This window comes from Urocitellus parryii, chromosome 1 (genome assembly GCF_045843805.1).
Source record: "Urocitellus parryii isolate mUroPar1 chromosome 1, mUroPar1.hap1, whole genome shotgun sequence".
Lineage (NCBI taxonomy): Eukaryota > Metazoa > Chordata > Mammalia > Rodentia > Sciuridae > Urocitellus > Urocitellus parryii.
In genome coordinates, this window is record NC_135531.1 from 215742209 (window position 1) to 215767630 (window position 25422).

General features: G+C 33.2%; 1 protein-coding gene across 4 annotated transcripts in view; it reads left to right on the top strand.

The window, feature by feature from the left end:
* Slc4a10 (solute carrier family 4 member 10) overlaps positions 1-25422 on the top strand; it is a 98837-nt gene that overhangs the window by 62193 nt on the left and 11222 nt on the right. For all 4 annotated transcript variants that reach the window (XM_026393104.2, XM_077798535.1, XM_026393105.2 and 1 more), the window contains 6 exons: positions 219-380; positions 7960-8211; positions 9476-9544; positions 15138-15311; positions 15810-15932; positions 24043-24110. In XM_026393104.2, the coding sequence (XP_026248889.2) occupies positions 219-380; positions 7960-8211; positions 9476-9544; positions 15138-15311; positions 15810-15932; positions 24043-24110 (848 nt within the window). The remainder of the gene's footprint in view (positions 1-218; positions 381-7959; positions 8212-9475; positions 9545-15137; positions 15312-15809; positions 15933-24042; positions 24111-25422) is intronic.

Below are 25422 nucleotides of genomic sequence, written 5' to 3' on the forward strand. Positions count from 1 at the left end.
GAATGTTGTGAAGAAAAAAAATGAGTTAAAATAGTTAAAGCACTTAGAGTGATGACTGTTATCTTATAAATGCTTCATGAATACCATGAATATTAATTATGGGCCACTCAGTTTGCCAGTTTATAATTAGGGATTTCCTGGTAGTATTTCTAAGACTTAATTTGATTCAGTATCTATTAATCCAGCTGCTAATATGTACACTCATTTATTTTCCTCAGCCTACCAGAGATGATCGTGGCTGGTTTGTTACACCTTTAGGTCCAAATCCATGGTGGACAGTAATAGCTGCTATAATTCCAGCTTTGCTTTGTACTATTCTAATTTTCATGGACCAACAGATTACAGCTGTCATCATCAACAGAAAAGAGCATAAGCTAAAGGTATATTTTAACATCAATTTCAAAATAAGTAATTCTGATTTAACTGATAGTAATCAACTTTGCCTGTATTCTGTATTCATTTGCACATTGAAATACTAAAATCATATTTTGGGGTTCATAATTTTGGTGGGAATACAAGGGATTGAACTCGGAGCACTAGACCAATGAACCACATCTCAGCCCTATTTTGTATTTTATTCAGAGACAGGATTTCACTGAGTTGCTTATCGCCTTGCTTTTGCTGAGGCTGGCTTTGAACTTTTGATCTTCCTGCCTCAGCTTCCTGAGCAGCTGGATTAGTGCCACTGTGCCCATTGGGGTTCATAATTTTTATTGTTTTGCAAGACACTTTATCTTAAAATACAATGAAAAATTTGTTAGTAGCACTTGAGTAAGCATTAGTCTTAGAACCTTACCTTCAGGACTGAGGAAAAAAAATTTGTCAATTTTCTAATTTTAGCATGTTTAACATACTTTAATGAAGTAATTTCGGTTAAGTACAGCTTTACCAACTTATCTTACATCTGGGATTCTCTGTTCCTTTATTTGATCCTAAATATGCCTATTACATGCAATTGCGTTGCATTAGTAGAACAGATTACATGTCCAGATATTTCTCGTTTTAATCATTATTCTGTTTGTAATGCCTATAACAACAAAACTCAGTCACAAATATTATAGTTTTTAAGTGATATTGTTTTAATTCTATGGAAAATTTTGATAGCTTTTTTTACAAGGAGAATAATTAATTTTGGATATATCTTATATACAATATTTTGACCCTACCATTTTGCTACTTTGAACAACCATTTTTCACTGGTATTCAATTTTTCTGAGTTATGTGATATGAGTACTATCATTTAAAGGAATGAGTTAAATAAAATCAATTAAGTCATTGAATGATTAAAAATAATCAAAATAAGTCCTTGTAAAAAGAGAACATGTTCAATCTTGTTTTGTTCTAGTATCATTGGGGTTTGGGGATTGCCAGCTCACATACTCTTACTCTACGGGGGAAAAATCATTTTCAGAGTAACAGAAATCATGGATTTTGTAAATATATTAGAATGATTAAAAAATTAGACTTTTGGTGAATATAGTAATGAGATAAGAAAGCATAATTATTTGTCATAAATCTTCCTAAGGAAGTGTATCTATCTTAAAGAGCTTTCTTCATTCTCTTTGTAGAAAATAACTTAAGATGCTGAATGTTTAAAAGGTATTAATTCAATTTACTTGGGGTTTTTATTAAATAAAATGTTCAATTATTAACGAAATATATTTTAAAACATCTCATAAAATCTTACGAACTAGATCAGTGGAGTGTTGGTCTAGTTTAATACCAGGTGAACAACCAGCTCTCTTATGTAAAAAAAGGAGACCCAGATTTACCATATGTGCTGATTTCCATAGTGTGACTATTCCCAACATGGCCATTTTGAACTATCAGTGGGACATAAACTGGCAGGAAAATTCTACTTTTTAAATTTTTATTTGTTTTCATTAACACATCAATTAATCTCAAGAGATGCAAAAGAAGCATTTGATGAAATTCATGATAAAAGCTTTGAAGAATTTAGAAGGATCATGCTTCATCAATTAAAAAAAAATCATATATGATAAACCCACAACTGAAATCTTATGAATTGTGAAAAATCTGAAAGCATTTTCTCTAAGAAACCAGACAAGGGTGTCTTCTCTTGCCACTCCTATTCAATGCAGTACTAGAAATTTTAACCAGAGCAATCAGGCAAGAGAATGAAATAAAAGGAATATGAACAGGAAAGAAGGAAGTCAAATTATCCCATTTACAGGAAAATTTTTTTAAATTAAATAATTTGCTTTCTTAAGTTTAGATGGATTGGTTTAAAAGTCTCCTTATTTATTTATCTATTTATTTGTTACCAGGAAATGAACTCAGGGGCACTTGACCACTTAGCCACATTCCCAACCATATTTTGCATTTTTATTTAGAGACAAGATCTCACTGAGTTACTCATCATCTCACTTTTTAAATATTTTTTAATTTATATATGACAGCAGAATGTATTCTAATTCTTATTACACATATAGAGCAAAATTTTTCATATCTCTGGTTGTATATACAGTATATTCACATCAATTCGTGTCTTCATACCTGTACTTTGGATAATAACCTCACTGTTGATGAGGCTGGCTTTGAACTCTGGATCCTCCTGCCTCAGCCTCCTGAGCAGCCTTTAATAGTGTCATTTTTAAATATCAATAATTTTAAAACATTTCCTTAAAAATATCAGCATTATACAAAATCAAGCATCACCAGGACTTTTTATTATACTGTTACATAGTTACGTGAGTAGACCTATAAAACAAGTTTTAGAACATTATTTTAAACATTGTGTTATCCTGCAATTCTCTAAAATGTAGGAAAACATTTTATACTAAACACCTATTATTTTTTTAAAAAACTGAAAGCATCTCTGTTTTCTGATTTTAAAGTAAAACATGATTTTGATTTAAAATCAGATAATATGAAAAATTAAAGGACAAAGTTGAAAAACACTATAATTTTATGGCCTAGAGATAATATTGTTTACATTTTGATATATAGTTAAGTAGATATTATCTTATTCTTCCTTCCATCTGTCCGCCTTTCTGTCTTTCTTTCTCATTCTTTCTTTTCTGGGAATCAAACACAGGATAAGTATGTGTTCTACCACTGAGCCCAAACCCTGCAGCCCCAGCTTTAAGTATGTATTTTCTTACCATATCTATTCATTTTTTTTTTCATGGAAGAATATTATTGTGGAGATCATCCCATTTCAGCAATGTAATTTTTTTTTTCATTTTTAGTGACGGCATATAATTACATGACATTTTTTAAAAATAAACTAAAAGACTGATATTGTAAGCAGAAAGTAAGCCATTCAGTCATTGATTACCTTTCAAAAGAAGTTTGCTTTAGCCCTTATAATAAGGGTAGAATTCCATTGATTTTGCTGAAATATTACCCTGTGTGTAGGTTATTAGTTAAACTGATTCAGACAGTATTTTCTCCAAGTACTAATGGAGTCATATTAAAACAAACTGGAAGTAAATGAGGATTTGCTTTCTGTGTTATTACCTTCTGAGCCATTCTGTATCCTGGCCCTTTTGAGGTTTCTCAACCTCATGAATTGCCTAGCCCTTGTTCTTGCTCCTCATTCTTCATAAGCCTATTGTAGGCCCTTAACATCACAGCTCCAAAATCTACATACTGTTCTCCCCTTTTACACACAGTGTAGAATAACCAGAATATAGTAATACATTCTTCAAGTGGTCCTTTCATATACTTGCATTGACAGGATGGAAATGCAGAACTAAAACATTTAATATTTTTGTCACTGAAATTAACCTGAAGCTCCATAATTAAACTTTTTGTATTATGTAAATAAGTAACTATGTATTCAGAAGGTTCATATTTTTACCCCTTAGTATCAGAAGCTTAGTATCAGAAACTTGGACTTAGTATCAGAGCAAGTCTGGCTTGTCTCTGAGCTCTGTGGTATTGCTCTCAGTAGAGGAGTCAGTGGGGTCTTGGTTACTCTGAGCCTGAGCACCCTGTCCTTCTTGGATATAGATAATTTCAAAGCAAGTTTCTTCCATTGGATACATGATTTATCCACAATGAACATTTAATTTTGTTCTATAACCCTTGTCTTCTTTAACTTTGCTTTGCTGCTGATTTCTTGTTAACAACAACAAAAATATCACCTCTTAGAACACTGTTTACTTAGAAAAACAGTTGATTTCATGGCTGCTCTCCCTTCCTACTGCTTCAATGAAACATTTGCAAAGACTCCTGACTTTGGCTTGAACCACATTTTCACACACGTAAAAAAATGTTTCTTGAATATACTTCCAGACCACAAGTTCACAAGTTCACCACATCTCAGCTTTCATAAGTTTTCTTTTTTTTTTTTTTACCTGAAAACCCATTTTTGCTCTGGTTGGAACATTCCCTGAAAATTTTTAATGAGTTTTGTTTTCTAGTTACTGTACCTTTCTAGTTAATATACCAAGCACCTTGTAGACTCTACATCCTATTATCTAAGTCTATATCATAACTCTAAGTCACTCCAGAATTAATTTGTTTTCATCTCTTCCAAACATATTTTAGATCTTTTCAATTTCATCATCAGAACTAGTAGTTAGTTTTCTTTTAGATAATGTTTCTCATGCCAGTAAAAAAAAAAAAATCATTTTGTGAGTGTTACTATATATACAAACCTTGCTGATCTACATAGGCTAAGCCTAACTCACTAGCTAAGTGACTCACTGCGATAAGAATGAGGGAGAACAAAATAAGCAAAACTCTAACTCATTGCAACTTATGATCTTTTGGGTCATATGAAGAGTGAAAGAAGCTGCAAGTGTGAAAATCTGAAATGAAAAGTATAATATATATTACTTATAGTTATACATATAAATCCATATCATCTCCAGCATTTGTATATTTGTTTGTTTGTTTCTTCCTCAGAGAAGTGGGATAGGCATAGGTTAATGGAATCTCTTTAAAAAGCATTGAAAGTAACAGCTTGTTTTTTTTTTTTTTTTTTTTTTAAAGCTTACTCTCAGAAAGTGTAAAGAGAAAGACATTATCTTGCAGAAAAGAAAGTTTCTGTTAAGATACAACTATGGGCTTTTCTACATGTTTCTGTAGACAGTTCAGGCTTCTCTTGACATCATTTTTAATAAACAGCAATACAATCCCAGATCACTTGAGTAAATGAATGCGTTTGCAACATTCATTTGGCACCACATTCTCTTGATGATTATGGCATTTGATATGTTCTTTTTTGCCCTCTTTGTCAGCCTGGTTCTTCATGTCAATCTATAGTCTTTTATGTGGTTAACTTGACAGATGCAGGAAATTGCTGCCAAGCTTTGAAATGAATTTTTTCAGCAGTGGCATCTGGGTATCAGATGGTCCTCTTGGCTGGCCTCTTGTCTTGCTGCATGTTGGTTTTAGTGGGGTCTGGTGTAGCATCACCTGTTGCTATGCTCCCTTTTCCTCCCATATGTCCATTTTCCGTGATTCATGGATGAATGTGAGAATAAAAACTCCAGTTCTGTCTTTATTTGAGAAAAAAAAGTCTACAGAAATATGTTAGAAGGTGCAGAGTTCTCTCTCTGACAAAGGGATAGTTCCCTTTGGCTGGCATGCCTATCAGCTAATAATTTGGTTACAAAGACCAAGTTTTTAAAGGCACTTCTAATGAAAGGCAAGAATAAAGTTGCTGATTAATTAGTGGAAGTGCCAGAACGACTTTATTTCCTTTGGTTTGCATAAAATCAATATGCCCCCATTGTCGTATGGCATAATGAGGGGGAAGTTGTCTTGTTTTTTTTTTAATGATATATTTGTATATAACAAAGCTAGCTTTCTAAATTTTAAAAGGAAATTAATCCCTCTGAAAAATTGTTTTGTCCATTTTCACCAATCCAAAATTACACTGTTCACATTGTATCACATTATAAAATCACTCAATAGGAGTTATAGAAAATCTCCATCAAAAAGAAGATCTTCCTCCCATTATTAAATTGTAGTAAACATGGTTCCTGAGCAAGTCCAGGATGTACTAAAAGCACAAACTAGACTCTGATGTTCATCTTGTGGCTACCAGAACTTCTTACATCCTCCATCCTCTCCTAGCAGCACCACAGCTTTGCTACAAGCTTCAGGGGCACATTCACAACCACTCCTTCAGATTTAGGGCCATAAGGAGGTAGATCCTTCACTCGCCTTTATCATTGTCTCTCAGTTCCTAAGACAAAACATTTCTGGAACTGCTTAGGGCAAACTCTAAAGGAATCAAAATTTAAGTTCTATATGACAGAAGCACATCTTCCAAAATGTTTGCAGAAGGGTCAAGGGACCACATTATAGCCCTAGTAAAACACCTTCCTACTGCCTTTTAGGTTATGCTGACACCAGGATTCTCTTCCCATTTTCCAGATCTTTTAATGAAAATCTTCCCTGCATTGCTTACAAAAGAAAGTTTCCAGAATCATATCCATCAGGGAAATAGTTCTAGTGAACATTTTAGTGAACTGTAGCATTGCCCCAGATATCGGTTGACTCAAGGAAGTGCATCACTGAGCTGGTGACAACATGGGGACGTGGGGGGGGGGCAGTTAGGCGGATCCCCCCCCCTTTTGTCATTTTTAATGATTTAGCAGGGATAAACAAAAAAGAAAGGAAGTACCAGTAACTTTGAGAATCTTTTTTTAAAGAAAATAATTAACAAAACAAAATAACAGAAAATGCTGTTATGACAGATATGCAACAAATAAGATTCATACTTTAGACTCTGTGAGCTTTTGTTTTAACTACAAACTGCTTGTAGTTTGACAAAACTGCCTCCAAAAAGGCCAAAGTTGTTTTATTGAAGAATTGGTCACTGCTGCTCATGGTCAGACCAAATTTAACTATTATATCTTATTTTATAATTAAAATAATTAAGTTAAATTCTAAGAGAAGTTTCAATGATATATATTTCCTTTTAAAACAAGTCAATCTGTAACTTTTATTGGTTACTTCATGTGTGTTAATTATTGTGCTAGAAACTGTGAAATATTGAGAAATTATATGGCAGATTATCTGTTGTTAAGAAACACAGTTTTATTGAGGAGCATTGAAACAAAATGAGTACAAAAGAAAAATGTGTTGTCCAACTGCTAGAATATAATGGTACTTAATGTTCATTGAGTGCTCTCCATAGATCATACATAATACTAAATGATTTGCAAAACTAAATAATTCAATTCCCATGACAACCCAGTGATGTGCTTTCTGTTATCATCATCAGTTTTCAGAAAGGCAACACAATAGACAAAGAGATATACCTAAGGTCATTGGATGATCTGGCATTTGACCCCAGGCCGTTGGTCTCCAGAACCTATTCTTTTAACCACTTTATTATACTGCCTCTGATGCAGTGGTATCTTTGCACAATTAAAAATAAGAATTGGAACATAAAATATGCCAACTCTTTGCTACCTCAGAGGTTTTACCCTTTAAGTTCCTGCAGGACCCAGTGAGAGAGGGGAGCAGTGCTCTTGCCCATCCTCGAGTTCTCCCTCAGAGAATGGACCTAATCACGTATTGATATCAGCCTCCTCATATCTATCCCACTTATTTTCCTTTCTTAAACTTTCTGTGGAGCACTTAAATTTGCAACACCTGGAGGTTAATGATAGTGAAGTAGAAATACAGAGGAGATTAGTAACATCAGAATGGAAATACAGAGGAGATAGAAAATATAAAAACTATCATTTTAAGAAAGACTGATATTTTTCTAGTGCTGAAAGAAAAACTTTTTGAACTAGATCACACTATATTGAGATAAATTGAGCATAAAAAGGGAGCCTTGATTCTATGATATTACTCTTCCCACTGAGATATCAGAGAGCAACTGGAAAAATGTTTAAGAGTTTACCTGGAGAAGATCCCCTGTGGAGGGCCTTTGGGATATTATCAGGATGAGGATTCTATTCACAATCAGGCCATCCTTTAGCTGTTTTATTGATGGTTCCTTTTCTTTCTGCTTTTTAACAGAAAGGTTGTGGGTACCATCTGGATCTATTAATGGTGGCCGTCATGCTTGGAGTATGCTCCATCATGGGCCTGCCATGGTTTGTGGCTGCCACGGTCCTTTCCATCACTCATGTCAACAGCCTGAAATTGGAATCAGAATGTTCAGCTCCAGGAGAACAACCCAAATTTCTTGGCATTCGGGAACAAAGGGTTACCGGGCTTATGATTTTTATTCTCATGGGATCATCCGTCTTTATGACCAGCATTCTGAAGGTAATGGAATGTTTTTATGAGTTTGAGAGAAAGCAGAAAATGCATATTTAAAGATTTCACTTGAATCTAAGGAACATATTACAAATATTGTATGGCATGTGATGAAAGTGATGAATTTTTTTATCATGTTTATGCAATTCTTCTTAAACTAAGAAGGGAAAAAAATATGTCCTATAGTTTAGAATCCTTAGATATATAAAGGTTTTCAATGGCAAAATAAAAATCATTGTGTAAACTATTACAATAACTTTGAAATGATGATCAAGCTCTGGAAAAACATCACTCATTTCTGATTGACTGTGACCTGAATTCACTTTTAGGGTACTTCACAAACTGAAGTTTCTGATTTTTTATCAATGGAAAGATATACTAGCAACTAATATTACCTGCTATAAGTTAGCTGTGTAGACATGAGCATAACCATGCTTGTGGTCAAATATCCAGTTTTATACTTTAAGTGCTCCATAAAACTATTGCATGGACATCATCATTACATATACTTACTTTTTTACATTTAAAATATTTTAATTCATTTTGAAGAGCACTACATAGTACTTATTTTGTCATGTAATTTGGCAGATATTTCTGAATAATGTTAATTTCACTATAAATTATAACTCATTTTAGTTGCCTGTAATTTGAAAATTTTAATTGAATTATTTAATAATTTTCACAAGTTTACTTGTATTTAATCACTGAAATTTTTACAAGAATTAATTCATGTTGTGTAAGTAATTATAAAGGTGGATGATGATGAGCTATTTCAATAAAAAGAGATAGTATGAACAACACATGATTACAAATATCTACTATAATCTAGGAACAACTTTTCAGTGTAAGATCTATTCTTCCTCTTTTAATCCAAATATCTTGCCATTGTGAAATAAAATTTAAATTGTCTTTCAAGTTGCATAACAGTTATTTTTTATTGTTAAATAAAAATATTAATAATTGTTAAAACTCTTATTTATTGTGCATGATGTGGTTTCTGAAATAGTTTTTCACCTATTACATATTGATAAGAACCCTATTGTTATCATCGCTTTTTAGATAGTGAACAACTAATGCACAGAGCTTAAATAATTTACATAAGCTTCCAAAGTGCTAAAGGTCTGATTTGAATCCATGTCTTCTGGTTCTGTATTATATTGCTTCAAAAATACATTTTGTATCTGTTTCCACCCCCACTTTTGGCTAAATGAAAAACAGCATGCCAATGTATTAGAAAATAATTTGTGCCTTTTCTCTAATTGCTCTTTTACAGTTTATTCCCATGCCAGTGCTATATGGAGTATTTCTTTATATGGGTGCTTCATCTCTAAAGGGAATTCAGGTAAGCTACTTACAGTACTACAGGCACATCTGTCATGACTTATCTTAGGGTTTGTTGATGTTGTGTCATATGACAGCTGAGAAAACAATATCATCTGAAGAGTGGTTTTCAGACCACAATTAAATTGTTCAAACTTTTCAGAGTTGTAAAAGTTAAAAAAGACCCTCTCCAGCATCCAATGTTCTTAATCTTAGGGTACTTTTATTTACCAGAAATATATTAATATTTTAAGAAGTTTAGCATTTATACCTTTTATTGATATTAACAGCAGTACTTTTCAAGATATATCCAAATACTTACAGTCTTTGACACTTTAATCATATTTATGGACATCTATCCATGACAATAGAAAAATATCCACAAAAATGTTCATTCTAATAGATGTTATTATTATCCAATAGCAGTGAAATGAGTAAGCAATTAGATAGTCACTGAACATTGATAATTATGATGCCTACCAAGATAATATGATAAAGATGCTTATGATGTAATACAAAGTGAAAAAGTACCTACCATATGTTTATAAAGCTAATAGGTTGAGTTGGATTAAAATGAAAGGTGGAGGAAAAAATGTGTTAAGATAGTGAGATCCTGGATGATTTTTTCCTATTATATTTTTCTGTTATTACAACTGTATCTATAGAATTATTTTTAAGATATAGGGTAAGGCAGTTTCAAATATAAAAGAAATTTTATACATTGTTAAAATATTGGTTAAATTATCATGTTAGGCACTGTATTAGTTTTCCGTGGTTGGCAAAAATTTACTTTACAATCCCATAGCTCAAAACAACAAATCTTTATGAGCTCACAGTTTCTGGGGGTCTTGAATTCAGGAACAGATTAGTTGGGTGGTTCTGGTTCAAGATGACTCATGTGGGCCTGTCAGGATGTTGTCAAGGGCTGCAGACATCTGGAGCCTCCACAGTGTTGCAAGATTTACTTCAGGATGACATATCACATGGGCATGGGCAAGAAGCATCATTCCTTTGTGGATTTTGGTTGGAGATTTCAGTTTTTCTTGCCACAAGGGCCTCTCCATAGGATACTTAAGTGTGCTCACGACAGGGAAGCTAACTCCCAGAAAGAGGAAGTTCTAATGACTTGTGATTTACTCTCCAGAATTGCATGTAGTCATGCTTCATATTTTCTATTTGTTAAAGGTAAGTACACTCTAAGTCTAGCTTTGAGCACAAGAGAAATGAATTAAGATGTCATCTTTCAAAGATAAGAGTATCAAAGAATTTGTGGACACATTTAAAACCCTCTGTAAGTGTATTCTAAATAATTGTGGATGCTATTTGCAAATTTTTCCTGCTTATTTCTTTTATGATGTTTTATGGGTTGGATAGTGAGTGTTCCATCAAAATTCACATCCATCTGGAATCTCAGAATATTATCCTATTTGTAAATAGGGTCTTTGCCGATGTAATCAGATACTTGGTACACTCCCAATCTAATAACTGGGGTCCTTATAAGCCGAGAAGAGGACACACAGAAACACAGGAAAGAGAAGCTACATGAAGGTGGAAGAAAAGATTGGAAGTTTGCTGCCACAAGGCAACAATGCCAGGAGCCCCAGGAGCTGGAAGAGGCAAAGGAAATTTTCTTCCCTAGGGCCTTCAAAAGGATCATGGCACTGCCAACATTCTGGTTCAGATTTCTGGCCTCTGCAACTGTGAGAGAATAAATTTCTATTGTATTAAACCAGAAAGTTGTGATAATTTGTTATGGCAGCTCCAAAAAACGAATACAGATTTCTACTTAATTTTGCCTTTGAATAATCTTATTTTATAACTTAATATTATTTAGCCAAACCACTTCAATATTCCTGAAAAAGAGATCAAATTCAAGCCTTATTCACTGAGTAGTTTTGTTTTTTGTTACCTTAGAGAAAAATATATATTACAGCTTTTTTTATGACATAGCTGGTCCCATTGCTGTTCAGAACATACAGAAGAACAGTCACTTGACTGAGGAACAGCACCATGGGTCTTTGTTCCTGAGTGAATGGCCAGTTTCTGACTTTGAGAATAGCAGCATGTAAGCCTTTGGATAGTGCTAGGTATCAGAATTGAGGTGTAACTTCAATGCAAAGTCATTGTAAAATCACTGAACACACAAAGATAGTATGTCTTTGTTCATCTTGACTCTGGGTAAAATTAACTCAGGAGAGGGGGATGGTTGAGAAGTGTTATGTGTTTAAATTTTTCCTGGGATATGATTTCATTTGTTCATTTTAAAGTGTCTTTTGGTAGAACTGAATTGGTAAGGCAGATAAGGAAGAGTATGGAAGAGGTTTTATTTATTTGTTTTTTTCTGGATTTTTTTTTAAATTGCCTTTGGCAAAAGTTCCATGAGTACTAATTTCATCTGTAAGTGAAAAGTATTTATTATTAGGCCCCAGGCTCACATAAATACAACAGCAGAAGTTTAAGAAACAAAGTAAAATCATTTTGATAGGTTTCAACAGATTCCCCCCCCCCCCAATTCAACTCATATGATTTTATACCCATGTGGTTTAGAATTAAACAAGAATGTCAAGTTTTGGAATTATTTGGGAAGTGATTCTTTGAAATAAAAATTGAAGAAAACATTAACAAAGCCCTATGAGTTAAGTAAAATGAGTTTTAAATACACAAATGAACAGCAAAACAGGGTACACCTGGACAAATAGCATCTCATACTGAGAAACAAGCTTAGTGAAAATTTAAGTGAGCGCCACACTCAGCAGTTGAAATTCCTAATGGGAATTGTAGCTAACTGGGCAGGGAAATGGAATATTGACATCATGATATAATAAAAGCCAAATGCAAAACTTAAAATACATCTATTATGAGTAATAATAATTAAATGTGTTAAATAGCTATGGTTCAAGGAATATGTTACTTTGTTACCCTATACATTGAAAAAATCTATATATTACCTTATGGGCAATATTAAGAAACTTTTATGTAGGTTTCTCAATGTGAAACATGGCAGAAAAAACAGATCACAGTGTTCTGATGAACGCTGTTTCCGTATTCAGATATATAACCACATCTATATTCATTCTAACACTTTGGGAATCCAAAGTAAAGCAAATGTGCCACTTAAACAATAACAATTGAAGCACCCACACACTGAAGTACACTTATGCAATAACATAGCTTCATAAATGGAGAAATGGTAGTTAGGGAAAATTAGTTGTATAGAAATGGAAATTTTCAGTTGTAAGCCAAAGGATTTTATTTCTCCCCTATTCTTATCTTTACTGTGCCCAAAGTTTTATTTGTATGCTTAATGATTTCTAATTTTAAGAGATATTTGAGAAGTATTAAATAAAGAGACCTAATGGTATGTGTATGGACAGTATGGAGAGAGATGAACCAGGAATGAGTTTAGCACTTAGTACTCTTAATAGAAAGTTTCCATAAGTGTTTTGGAAGGTAAATGAATGGACACTGGATGAATTAATGTGCACAAGATTCTGGTTTAGATAAATGGGCAGAGGAAGGTCCTGCATTCTGTAAGATAGAATACAGAAGGACAGAGGTTTGTATTGAGTCTGGAATTTCTAGTATATGAACAAATAGGGTTTGGTAAAATAGGACCCTAACAGTTTGACTATGGTCAGTTGTTCCTCTGCAGATTTGAGTAATTTTGAAATATATGATGAAAACTGCTAGTTCTTTCTTATAAGAATATTACTAATTTTAACTTTACCCTTTTAACAATACATATATTATTGTAGAAATGGCACAAAGAAGAACAGTGACTATGATTGAAAGTCATAGTATTTTCTAAATAATAACCTCATGCCAGAAACTGAAAATGGCAAAAATTTCAGAAAAACTAAAATGACCACCACAAAATAAAATTACTATGCACTACAAAGTGTTACTAAGTAAAATGTAAGGAAGATTTAAGCTTCTGGTGAAATTTTAATTTATTAACTTGGGTGCTTGATAAAAATGGCCTCAAAGTCAAAGCTACAACAGTAATGCAGTCAAAAATAATGCTACTACATGGCAAAATTGAAACAGAAAATAACATTGATTTATGTAAAATAATTCAAATAAAATATGATTAAAAACCATAAATGGTTTGACAGTGCAATATAGTATATTAGTCAAGAAGTTAAAATTGAGTTAAAATCCTCTCTGGAAAACAATTTTTAACAAAAATTTATATAGATTAAATATTTTTTTCTTTTGTATATGTAGATTTTACTGGAGGTTTGGGGTGAATGCTAATGGAGGATAAGCATACCCAATATGGAGAAAACAATTTAAACTATGAATATAAGTAAACCTGATCTTAATGATCTCTTTGGATATCTCTGTCACCAAGAACTTTGTGAATTTTGAATGGCCAAACCTTAAAAAATTTTATTAACACAAAATTGTACATCTATATGAGGTTGATTATATTATACAATATACACTGATGAAATCAGGGTGATTAACATTTTCATCCCCTTATCATTTGTGTTTTGAGTCTTTGAACTTTTCTTTTCTAGCCATTCTTAAAAATATATAGTTGGTCATTTTGAACTATAGTCACCTCATTGTGTTTTTAGAACACTAGAACTTACTACTTTTTCTGTTTTGATACAACCTATTGAATCCTTTACTATCTTTCCTCCTCGGTTTTTAGTCAGTTTGTGTGTGTGTGTGTGTGTGTGTGTGTGCGTGTGTGCGCTATAATCAAAAGATTTGGCAAGAGCAACTGTAGAGAAAGAAAGGCTTATTTAGTACTCATGGTTTTGGAGGTCTCACTCCGTTGTTCTGGGCTTAAGGTGAGGAAGAACATCATAGCAGAAGGGCATGGCAGAGGAAAGCAGCTCAGGACATGGTACTAGGAAGCAGAGAGAGAAAGAGAGCTCACCCCGAATGCAGGACCCCTAAGACCTGTCTCCTCCAGTCACATCCTACTTACCTACAGTTAACTTCTGTTAATCCATATCAGAGGATTAATCCACTGATTGGCTCACAGATCTCACAATCCAATCATTTTTCTCTTATATAGGTTAAATATTTATGGTTAAGAAGTTTGTGTTTGTAAAGACAGCATCAAAACCCTTGTTGGGGATCTAAGTGGCAAAAGGAGCAGAGTTCAAATAAGGAACTCAGAACATCCTCCACAGCAGCTGGGTGGGGTCTGGAACTCAGAGAGGTAACTGAGGGAGACAGCCAGTTTGGGAGTCATCAGGAAGTGTGTTAAAGTGGAAAGATGAGCCATTCCAGGATAGAAGAGAACTGAGCTTGGGAGTACAGGAATACCCAGTATTTGTGGAGGAAAAGGAGGAGATTGTGATGTGACAAGAATAAAGATGACCTTTTGCCCTCAGGACTCTACTCTCCAAGGTAGCACTGACTTTGGCTTTACTATTTAGCATTTAGCACTGGCATTACTGTTGTTATACTCTACAACCTGTGCGGTTGTAAATTAAAATTGTAGTATTTCAGTGCGGTGTATCAATCTCATTGATGTCCAATTATCACAGATACATTATGTCAACCTAAAATTTGGGGACTATATTAAATATCTGCCTTTCTATTTCTATTGTTGTCTTATTACTAAATGTAATTTAGTCTGCTTAATCTTTTAGTTATTTGATAGGATAAAGCTCTTCTGGATGCCTGCAAAACATCAACCAGATTTTATATATCTACGGCATGTACCACTCCGAAAAGTTCATCTCTTTACAGTTATTCAGATGAGTTGCCTTGGCCTTCTGTGGATAATAAAAGTTTCAAGAGCTGCTATTGTCTTTCCCATGATGGTATGAAATTTGTACCCACTCTTTTCCTCTGATTTTGGGGTCCCTTTGGAAACACACAAACTAAAATTGGAACAAAAGAGTCTGATTATAAACCTTAGTATGGGGTTTGAACAACCATTGGAAACCCTACTATAAACTTTGGTACTAAAATTAGTGACAAAGATAGGGACTGAAAATGATCATGAATTTCAGTGATTCATATTAGTTTTGTCTATATTATTCTGAATGTTTGTTATAATATGAGGTAATTTACCCTAGGTGAAAAAGTATAAACTTTCAAAATTTAGCATCAGGGGTATTTTTAAGTGAAATTTAATTAAATATTTCCAAGAAGTTTCAAATACTTCAAAAACTATAAATTCTCAACATGAATATACATATTCATCTCAAAGTTAATGTTAGCCCTAATCAAACTGACTCATTTCTACCAAAAACAATTGAATCTATATTTCCCACTTTTATTCTTTAAATATTAAGCTGTTTTATTATTTTCTTCAGGTGTTAGCCCTGGTATTTGTAAGAAAGTTGATGGACTTCTTATTTACCAAACGAGAACTCAGCTGGTTGGATGATTTAATGCCTGAGAGTAAGAAAAAGAAACTAGAAGATGCTGAAAAAGAAGTAAGTCAGAGAAAAAGCAATGTCTCATAAAGAAGAAGAAGAAAAGTAAAAGAAAGAAAAGAAAATCAGTTGCTCCTTGCAAAACTAAATTAGTAGAGTTATCATTAGACAATTATTACAAACAACCATGATGGATAGATTCGGAAGTTCAGTTTTTAAAATCATGAAGATTTAACCAGAGACAGAGGGCACCAAGATCTCACATTAGGAAACCAATATGTATGAAATATACAAATACTTTGTGCTTAATTAACTTCCAAATCATAAGGATTATTATTTCTCACTTATAGATGGCATAAAGTTGTTGATGCTTCACCATTTACAAGTTATGGTCATGCAATAACTATGTTTTGGTTGAAAATGTGAAGACAGAAATAAGTGAGTGAGAGAGAGGGAGAGGAACAGAGATGTGTTATTACTGATGGTATTTTCTAGGGAACAAAATTTTAATCAGAAGATTCTAGTGAAAAATTAGTTAGGTTTGAAATAGATGAAATGCTTAAAAGGAAAAACGATTTGCATTCAAAGTGATTTAAGATTGAATAAATGTTTGAGAAACATTTTGGGTTCTATTTATTTTCATGAACTACTTATTTGATTCTATTTCATATGTTAAAACAATTTATTTTAAGTTTTAGGGCATTTATAAAGTTAATATGTTAGCTTGGATCTATTTTGAAGACTAATCATAACATTTTTAAAAGTATATAAAAACTACAAAGAATATAAATGGAAAGAGAGAGAGAGAGAGAGAGAGAGAGAGAGAGAGAGAGAGAGAGAGAACTCATACAACATTTAGCAGAATGATTGAGTTCATAGATTGTAAAAGTAAAACAAAATTTCTATGTAAATATAAATAAGATTTAAAGAATATTTTGTGAGAATTGAACATTATTATTTCAATTTTTCTTATAGGTGGTTAATAAATGTATTCAGTTTTTTAATTATAGAATATTTTTTAAAGTCTTAGATATGTTCTTTCCATTGGGTAATTCATTTGTAAATGTTTCAAGAATTTTAAGTTTTGCTTAGTCATTTAGTGAACTCAGATTAAGCCACAAAATCTAATGAAGTTTCTGCTCAGAATTTTCTACCTGTATGGCTACATAATGTGAATAATAATTCCTTTCTTTTTTTATGGTATTCCATTGCAGTCAATAGATTTTCACACATAGACGGACCATGATGATATATTTTTTTCTGTATAAATATTTCAATTTTTCAAAATGTATAGAAGGCATATATAGAATCATACTTCTAGTATATTAATATAATATTAAATATTATAAATTTGTCATTAGTTCTCTATTTTTCTAAGTTTAATGTATTCTGATTTAAGTATTAGACATTTTTAAAAAATAATGTTTTAACTAGTATATTTTGGATCTCTTGTTTCTTTTTAGAGTGTCAGTAAATGTCTGTTATCCTCAGGTATTATTCAAGAAAAATATGACAGAATTTGGCACAAGCTAAATTTAAATAAGATGGACATCAGATTATTGAAATTTTAATGTCTTAAATTATTCATAGTTGATGTAATTAAAATTATTAAGATTGAAAACAATTTCTAAGAAGTTATAAATTTTCAAAGAAAGTAATTTTGAAGAGAAGGTGTGCATGTGCAAATATTTAACAATGAATCCCAGTACAATGTACAATTAAAATACACTGGTTTAAAATTTTTTAAATATATAAATTGAATTTTTTAAAAAGCTTATTGGCCACAAGCTTCTCTATAGTTTCTCTGGTAATTTTACTGTTATTAAGTACATTCATGCAATAACTTAAAAGTTACTATGACTGTATTTTCTTACTTTGTTTACCTGCCACGTCTTTACTGCTACTGGTGGAACTAGATAGCAATATTCCCAGCTATGTATAATCACTGCATCCTAGCATTCATCTTAGGCCACATCATATCATGAGACATTTTTGCTCCTCTTAGAACTTCAGTCTTAGAATTTAGAACTTCCAAAAGAAAAAAATGCTGTGTAATTTCCTATGTTATCTTTAATATTCTTCCCTACTATGACTGAAAGTTTCAGATTCTCCTTTTGTCTCTGAAATAGAATAGACAAAGCTGATGGTAATAATAAATTTCATAGAATTAGCCATTTCCACGGCCCAACTTTCAAAGCTGTGCATATTTGGCATTTGTATGTATGTACCCTATATCCATTTTGCAATTTATTAATCCCATTAGGTAGAAATTCTATATAATTAGCTTCTAACCTTTTTACATTATATCCTGCTATAATCTAATGGGTATTTACTCTCTTCTGATTATGAAAAATTCTAGAAGTAACTAGTGTCCCTAAATTTCCTAGAACTCATGTTTTCTGCAAGTATATAAAAATAGGTTAAAGATTTATTGGGATAATTTTATAGCCAAATTCTTCAGCTCCAAGTTGAGAGGGGAAAAAATGTTGTAATACGTTCATCAGACAAGTCTATGGATCTTTAAAATTCAAATAGATAAATACAGTGAGACTTCCATGTGATCCTCATTACATGGAAAGAAACAAGAAAATCAATAATAGTCAAAAAATAAACTACAATTGAACATTAAAATGTAGTTCTCACTATTGCAAAGGCAAATAATTCTGCATCAAACTGGGGAGAGAAAAGAAAGTTTAAAGATGTTTATGTTATAACCTGGGATTAACATTTAAAAAGTAGGATCAGGGAAGAGAGTAGGAAGATTTAAGGAGGATGACACTAAAAGTTAAATCTCTGGTTGATTTTCTGCTTGGTTGCCTAGATCTTGATATTTTATTTCTTGAGCTTAAGGACTCCACTAAAGGATGTGATCTTAACTATGGCATCTTGTACCAAGGCCCAGTCTTCCAGGAGATTTTGCATTAAGGTGGCAAATGGACAAGTTCTCCAGAAATGTTGCATTTCTGCAATTGCTCAAATTAATTGAGTAACTTTGATCATGATCTGGCAAGATAGTAAATAGCAGAAATGTCTCAGCTCCCTGAGAGTTGAATTTAAAGTGAGCTCACCTCTTGTCCTTTTGATGATAGTTACAAGCTTGTACCTTTATCCTCTAGGGTTTTCCTATCAGTAGCCCATTTATGGTCTTATGGCACTGAAAAAGCATTCATTTGACCTTAAAATTCAATAATGAGTTAAGCAGAATAAATAGCTACACAGGCCAGTCCAAGGTCGCAGAGCTTCTGTTCCAAATTTTCATGTACTTCATGCATATGCATATGCATATGCTTCAGTTTTTAGAAAGAAAGGATTATAATCAGGGTAGAAATGAATATTGGAACCCTGACATTTTGCACATTGCTCTGTGTAAAGGGAAGACTGCAGAATCAAATTCTGGATGTCCAAATGTGCTCAGAGTACCAACATGCCTTTCTTCCTACTTAAATATTCTCTAGGACATTGTACACATTTGACAAAAGGACTATTGTTAAAAGCAGAAAACTCCACAGAATGTTTACTCTTGGAGAGAGGGTGATGGGGTTAAGCTTAGCTAAACCCTGGACATTCAATTTGGCAGAAGGTATCAGATTGAGACTTCTTGATTTACTGAGGGTTCACTCTAACACATACACTGTTAGAAAAAGTAGACAAGTACGGCTTTTGTGATTTGTATCAAATGGGTTCATGAAAAATTCCAAGAAATTAAAAAAACAAGTGCAATAAGCAAATTACAGAAAATGTCTTACTATTAAGAAGGGTCAGGATGGGTTGTGGATTTAGAAAGCATGGATAACTAATTATTATACAAATATATTTTCTAATTGAATCTTAAGATGTGGCAAGCTTATTCTCCTTCTTCAAGCAGTAGTTTTTCAAAATGTGATTCCACAACCTCTGCTACACCAGCAACACCTGGCAATTTGTTAGAATAAAAATTCTTGGGCCTTACCCCAGTCCTACTGAGTTAAAACTCTGGGTAGAGGGGCCAGTGCTCCGTATTAATAAGACCTCTAGGGGATTCTGATTCATGATAAAGTTTGAGATGAGCCCTTTCCTAAACTACAGAATCTGAATCTCCAGAATATACTCAGATTCTAAGTACAAGATAACTCTACAGAATTTTTCACTTTTGTATTTATAATAATTCATATATATTTAGAGACAATGAATTGAATATTTTGATGAAAAATATATATTGTCTCTCTATATTATATGAATTCTATATTAATCCTCCCATTTTTCCTTCTGAGCTTTCATTGTTAGTATTTTATGTATTGGCTTGTCTCTACATTAGAAATCATAAAAAATCCTTATAAATATGACATTGTTATCACATGTTTGTAGCACCTATTCTGTTAGTTGGGAAAGGAAATGTCTAGATGCTTCTTATATTCTGTAGGCCTTGTTTTCTTCTTGGATAAAATAAAGGAGCTGAACTTGAATTTGGAAATCTCTTCCATTTCTTAAGATATATAGATTACAAAATTGCTGAATATTTTCTCTCTTCTGTACGGTAAGCATCTTCACAAAGATACTTAGAGTTCCTATTTGTCCTTTGTTATTGTTTGTAATTTGGAATATTTGAAGCCTCCTACATAGATACAGACTTTGCTGAAAAATGGATAAAATAAGAGATGTTACTACTTCATTAAAGGTAAAAAGTAATTAAAGGATGGAGAATTTGTTAGGTGTCACAATATGGGAATCAGAATTTTTATCTTTATACAATTCAAATTCATGATATAACTTGATATATATCCTCCTATTAATCAAAATACCCCACAATTTGATTCCTGTTTTATTTTCCTCTTGAACTCAACACAGACCTTTGGCTCTAACAAGGCTAGTTGCTCATTACTATGAAAACATGTTTTATTAATTCCTTCATTTTATGCTTGGCTCACATTATTTCTTCCTACCTACAATTTCTTCCATTCTACAACTTCTGCTCCTGTACTTCTCATGGTGAGCCTTCATATCATCTAAGGGTAGGGTCTATATCTTTCTTTCCATTGTTGTAACCTAATGCCTAACTGACTTCCCATCATGTAGATAATGCTTAACACATATTCATTGAATGAATTTATTAATGGTTTCTGGATCATTCTTGTTCACTGGGTGACTAGAGCATAGAACATGCTCAGTAAATGTTGGGATGCTAGTGAGTAGATTTGTTTTCTAAGCCTAACTTTTCCTTCCCTTTACTGGACATAGCATTAATTGCAGTTCACTTATTTTGTGTCTGAAAATTCTTTGATTATCTTAATCAAAAGATGACATTTAAATCATTATAAATATTTCTTTAGTCAAATTGAAGAAACTCCTCAAATGTTCTTGGGTAAATTTTGATCTTCATCCTTTTAACACCTCACAACTGGGTACTACCACGTCATAGAACTCAGCATATTCTTGATGGATTCTGTATAAAAGAAATGCTGAATAGAACTCATTTTGAGGTGTGTCTGTGGTGGATACCTGGTTAGCTTTATGCTATTCTCTCTCTGCTTGCATGGTTGACATAACCTGAGTTATGATTGTCGTGATGACTGGTGCCTGATTTGACTGCTCCTCCCCAGAAAGGCTCAATTTTTGGCTCCCTCAGAGTGCTGCCTGGGTTGCAGCCGGCCCTCCATCCCCGCTCCAGGGCCCACCCAGCTCCCTTCTGGCACTGAAGGCAGCGGCTGCTCTGCCACCCTTCTCTTCAGATAAGCATGGCTTGGAAATGCTATCTTTAGAGGTGATGAGTTTTTGTTTGGATAGAATTATGACTAGTATAAAGCCCACACATGCTAACAAGCCACAGAGTGCAAAATAATTATTGAAAGCAATTTGAGAGGAAAGTGGAAAATCATCTGAAGAAAAACCAAAATTGTTCATAATGCTTTGGCCCAAATTTTTGCTGTTGGATTGAATAGTGTTTCTTCATTTTTCTGCTGCCAGGTAGCTTACACGGTGATGAACCTGTTCTTCTCTTAAACTTTATTTGCATTTTATTCTTTGTTAAACATCCTTAGCTTTTTGACATTCTTTTCTGAATTGGCCAGAAAAGATACTATATGACAGTCTTAAGCTCTTACTGGACAACTAAGGACAGATTTACCTTTTGTTTATATCTTGGTTTTCTTTACATAGCCTATGGAATCATTGAATGTCTTCTCTTTAGGCTCCTCCATGTGCATTAAGGTAACCTCTCCCCTGGAAGTAACCTTTTCTACCTGAAAGGATACATATGCTCTGCCCATGGGTTCCAGGATGTGCTTGTAAATTAATATGATATATGTATTATATTCCATATAATCTTTTTATTGCATTTGCAAGGCATATCTCATTCTAGGCTGCAGATTAGCTCTGCTTATGCTTAAATGGATTATTTTAAACTAATAGGACTGTGCTCATCTTGATTAGTTTCAATAGTGCTGCCAAATGATAAGGAGAATATGTGTAAAACATAAGTAATAAAATACATGGGCCTTAAAATAAAAAAAAAAATACTTTAAAAACAGTAGAGAAAGAGAATAGAATTGGTTCTTGGAATGCACAGGGTTATGCCATTAGCCCCACCGTGTAAAAATATAACATAAAGTGTCTGAGGGGGAATGTATAAGCAGAGGCGTGGCAGAGCTTATGCAGCACCCTGGCCTCTCCATTGCTCTGTAGCCTGGGCTGGGCATAGAGGTTCTGTATGCACCACAACCAAAGCCCCTGCAGAGAGGGCCCTACCTTGGCCAGTAGGTTGGGAGACTGATGCAAGAGTGAATGAGGCCTATCGCCACATCACATGACATATTCATAGGTGAGCTGAAGAGTCACTAAAAACCACTTTGCCTATATAAATAACAAGAAAGATGGAATATGACATTCAGATTACAGATTGTGCAAGTGGAGGGCCAAGATTTGAATAAGAGAACCCCAGGTACCACCTTGCCTTCCAGGAATAATGGCATCAGCTAAAGGTCACATCTCTCTGGCAGCTATTATAGGTTAAGCTGGGTTAAGGAAGTTTAGCTCTCCTAAGTTACTGAAAGGGGAAAGGAGAAGAGCCTTCAGGGCCATCTGTATCTGTATTTTTTTTTTTGTCATCAATTCCCTCTTGGGGAGGATCACCTACTTCTTTATGTCTGTACATCTTAAAATCCATTTTGAAGATAGAATAACATAACCTAATATTTTTAAATATTCTAAATAATTCTTGAACTGGAATAATGCCAGTTGACCCATTTGAAAATAAATAAGAGCTGTAATCTATAGACAACTTTCTTACTGGGTGCAGAGAAAAAGTTTAAGGATAACATTATTTGAAAATTTAATGAGAACATTTTAGTATGGTAGCCATATGATTATCCTCATTTCAAAGATATAGTTTAGAATATTATATATGAAGATATACATTTGTGAATAAAGCATTTCTACCTTTTGGAGAAAGGTGAAATGTTATTGTTGTAAGAAGAAATGTGAAGCATAAACAAAAGCTAAAGATGCATCTGACTGGAGTCTAACTATTCAATTTGTTTTTCCACCAAGCTTACCTATGTTTTGATACATATATTATAGGAAGATATCTTCTATTATATCCTTCCAAGTCTGCAGCATTTGTTCTAAAGTGTGGTGTCCAGACTAGCATAGTCAAATTTAAGTGGAAACCCATTAGAAATGTAAATTTTTTTGCCCTCTCTACTTCAGACCTATAGAATCAGATGAGGGCAGAACCCAGCAATCTGTATTTTTAAAAACCCTGCCAGGTAATTCTACTGTAGAGTTTGAGAACTACTGCACTGAATATATGCTTTATCTCCTCCTAACAGAGCATTCTGGGATGTAATTTCAACTTTATAACAACAAAACTGATTACATTACCCACACTTTTGTCCTTGTAAGGTTTAGATTAATTTTTAAAAAGTCTGTTTGGAAATTAACCATGTTTTACATTGAGTGACATGAAGGAGATTGTTGTTAGCATTTAAATTACTTTGTGTTATGAGATTCTCATTAATTACTTATGTTCTTGGTAGGTAAGCTTTATTGAAAGGACCTGTGCTGGCATTAATAAATGCAAACAAAGTGGAAGGTCTTGAGGTTAATGAGATAATGAAACATTAATCTGTGTTTCTTCTTTAATGTAAAATGGAGATTCATCAGGTTCACTTTATATACTTTACATTTGTCTTTCCAGGAGGAACAAAGTATGCTAGCTATGGAGGATGAGGGCACAGTACAGCTCCCACTGGAAGGGCATTATAGGTAAGATATACATTTAAAAACACATCCATGTCTGTAATAGAATATGTTGATATGTACTCTAAGAATTTCACACTGTGTGGATGCTCATAGAGGTTTGCTGAAGTTGTGTTAGAGGAGAGACTGAAACTAGAAATTCGATTAACCAGATTCCAGTACTAAGTTCTGCCCATACTGACTGGATGACTATACCCAAGTAGCATAAAATGATGTGGGGTAGGAACTATTGTCTGAAATATTTTCTTCTCATATTTTATGATGTTTATAAAAGAATCTTTCATAGTCTCAGAAAGGAGCAAATAGAGGACAGGGGTAAGATTCACTTCTGGATTAAATGAGATAGGTATTCACCAAGTTGATCACCGGTCAATATTTTAACTCTGGGAATTTACCCCTTAAAATGAAAAGTTAAATCTATTTCTTGAGCTGGAGGAATAAGTTCTATTAATCATTTTAGGAAAGATTTATGCAATTCCCACAAATATGCTAATATTCTTTACATACAATAGGAAAAAAATAAGTTTTATAAGTTGTAATAAACATTTTTGCAAGTATTTGGCCAATAATATTCTCTCTCTCTCTCTCTCTCTCTCTCTCTCTCTCTCTCTCTCTCTCTCCACACACACACACACACACACACACACACACACACTGCTCCACTCACCCCTCCCTCTCTCTTGCTATAGTTTAGTTTAGTTTTCTTGTAAATTCTATTTTAAGTACCATTTAATACCCAATTTTATGGATTCAGCGTTCTTAAGGATAATTTAAGGCTTGCCAGTAAAAAAAAAAAAAAAAAAAAAAAAAAAACCAACAGGGGATAATTTCCACTGAGGGAGGAATTTGTCATAGTGTTAAAGACAAAATAGGAATATTTTGGAGCTTTAGGGTATATTCTAAAATCATATTTCCTAAAAAGTTTTAAATAAAATTACATAGCACTTAAGGGTGAGTATAAGTATAGAAGGCATTTTTACTTTCTTTCTTTTTTTTTTTTCCTTCTGCAACACTTAAAATCTAAAATCCTCTTGATTTAGTGGAACCAGTATATTTCTAAATGTATTCTATGGAAACCTAGTCTCATGGGGTAACACTCCGAGAAGAGCCTGATAATGAAATAAGTTTGGAAAACATTCCATATTGCATTCTAGTTTGAAAATTCACAATGTACAACTGCATATGAAATAATCTAAGTAGTATTGGATTTTTAAAATGAAGTTTAACTTTGTCTAATCTAGCACTTTCTAAACTCTTGCTCATAGCCCCTTGTAATGTAATTTCATGAAAAACTTGTGTTTCACATGATGATTCTTTT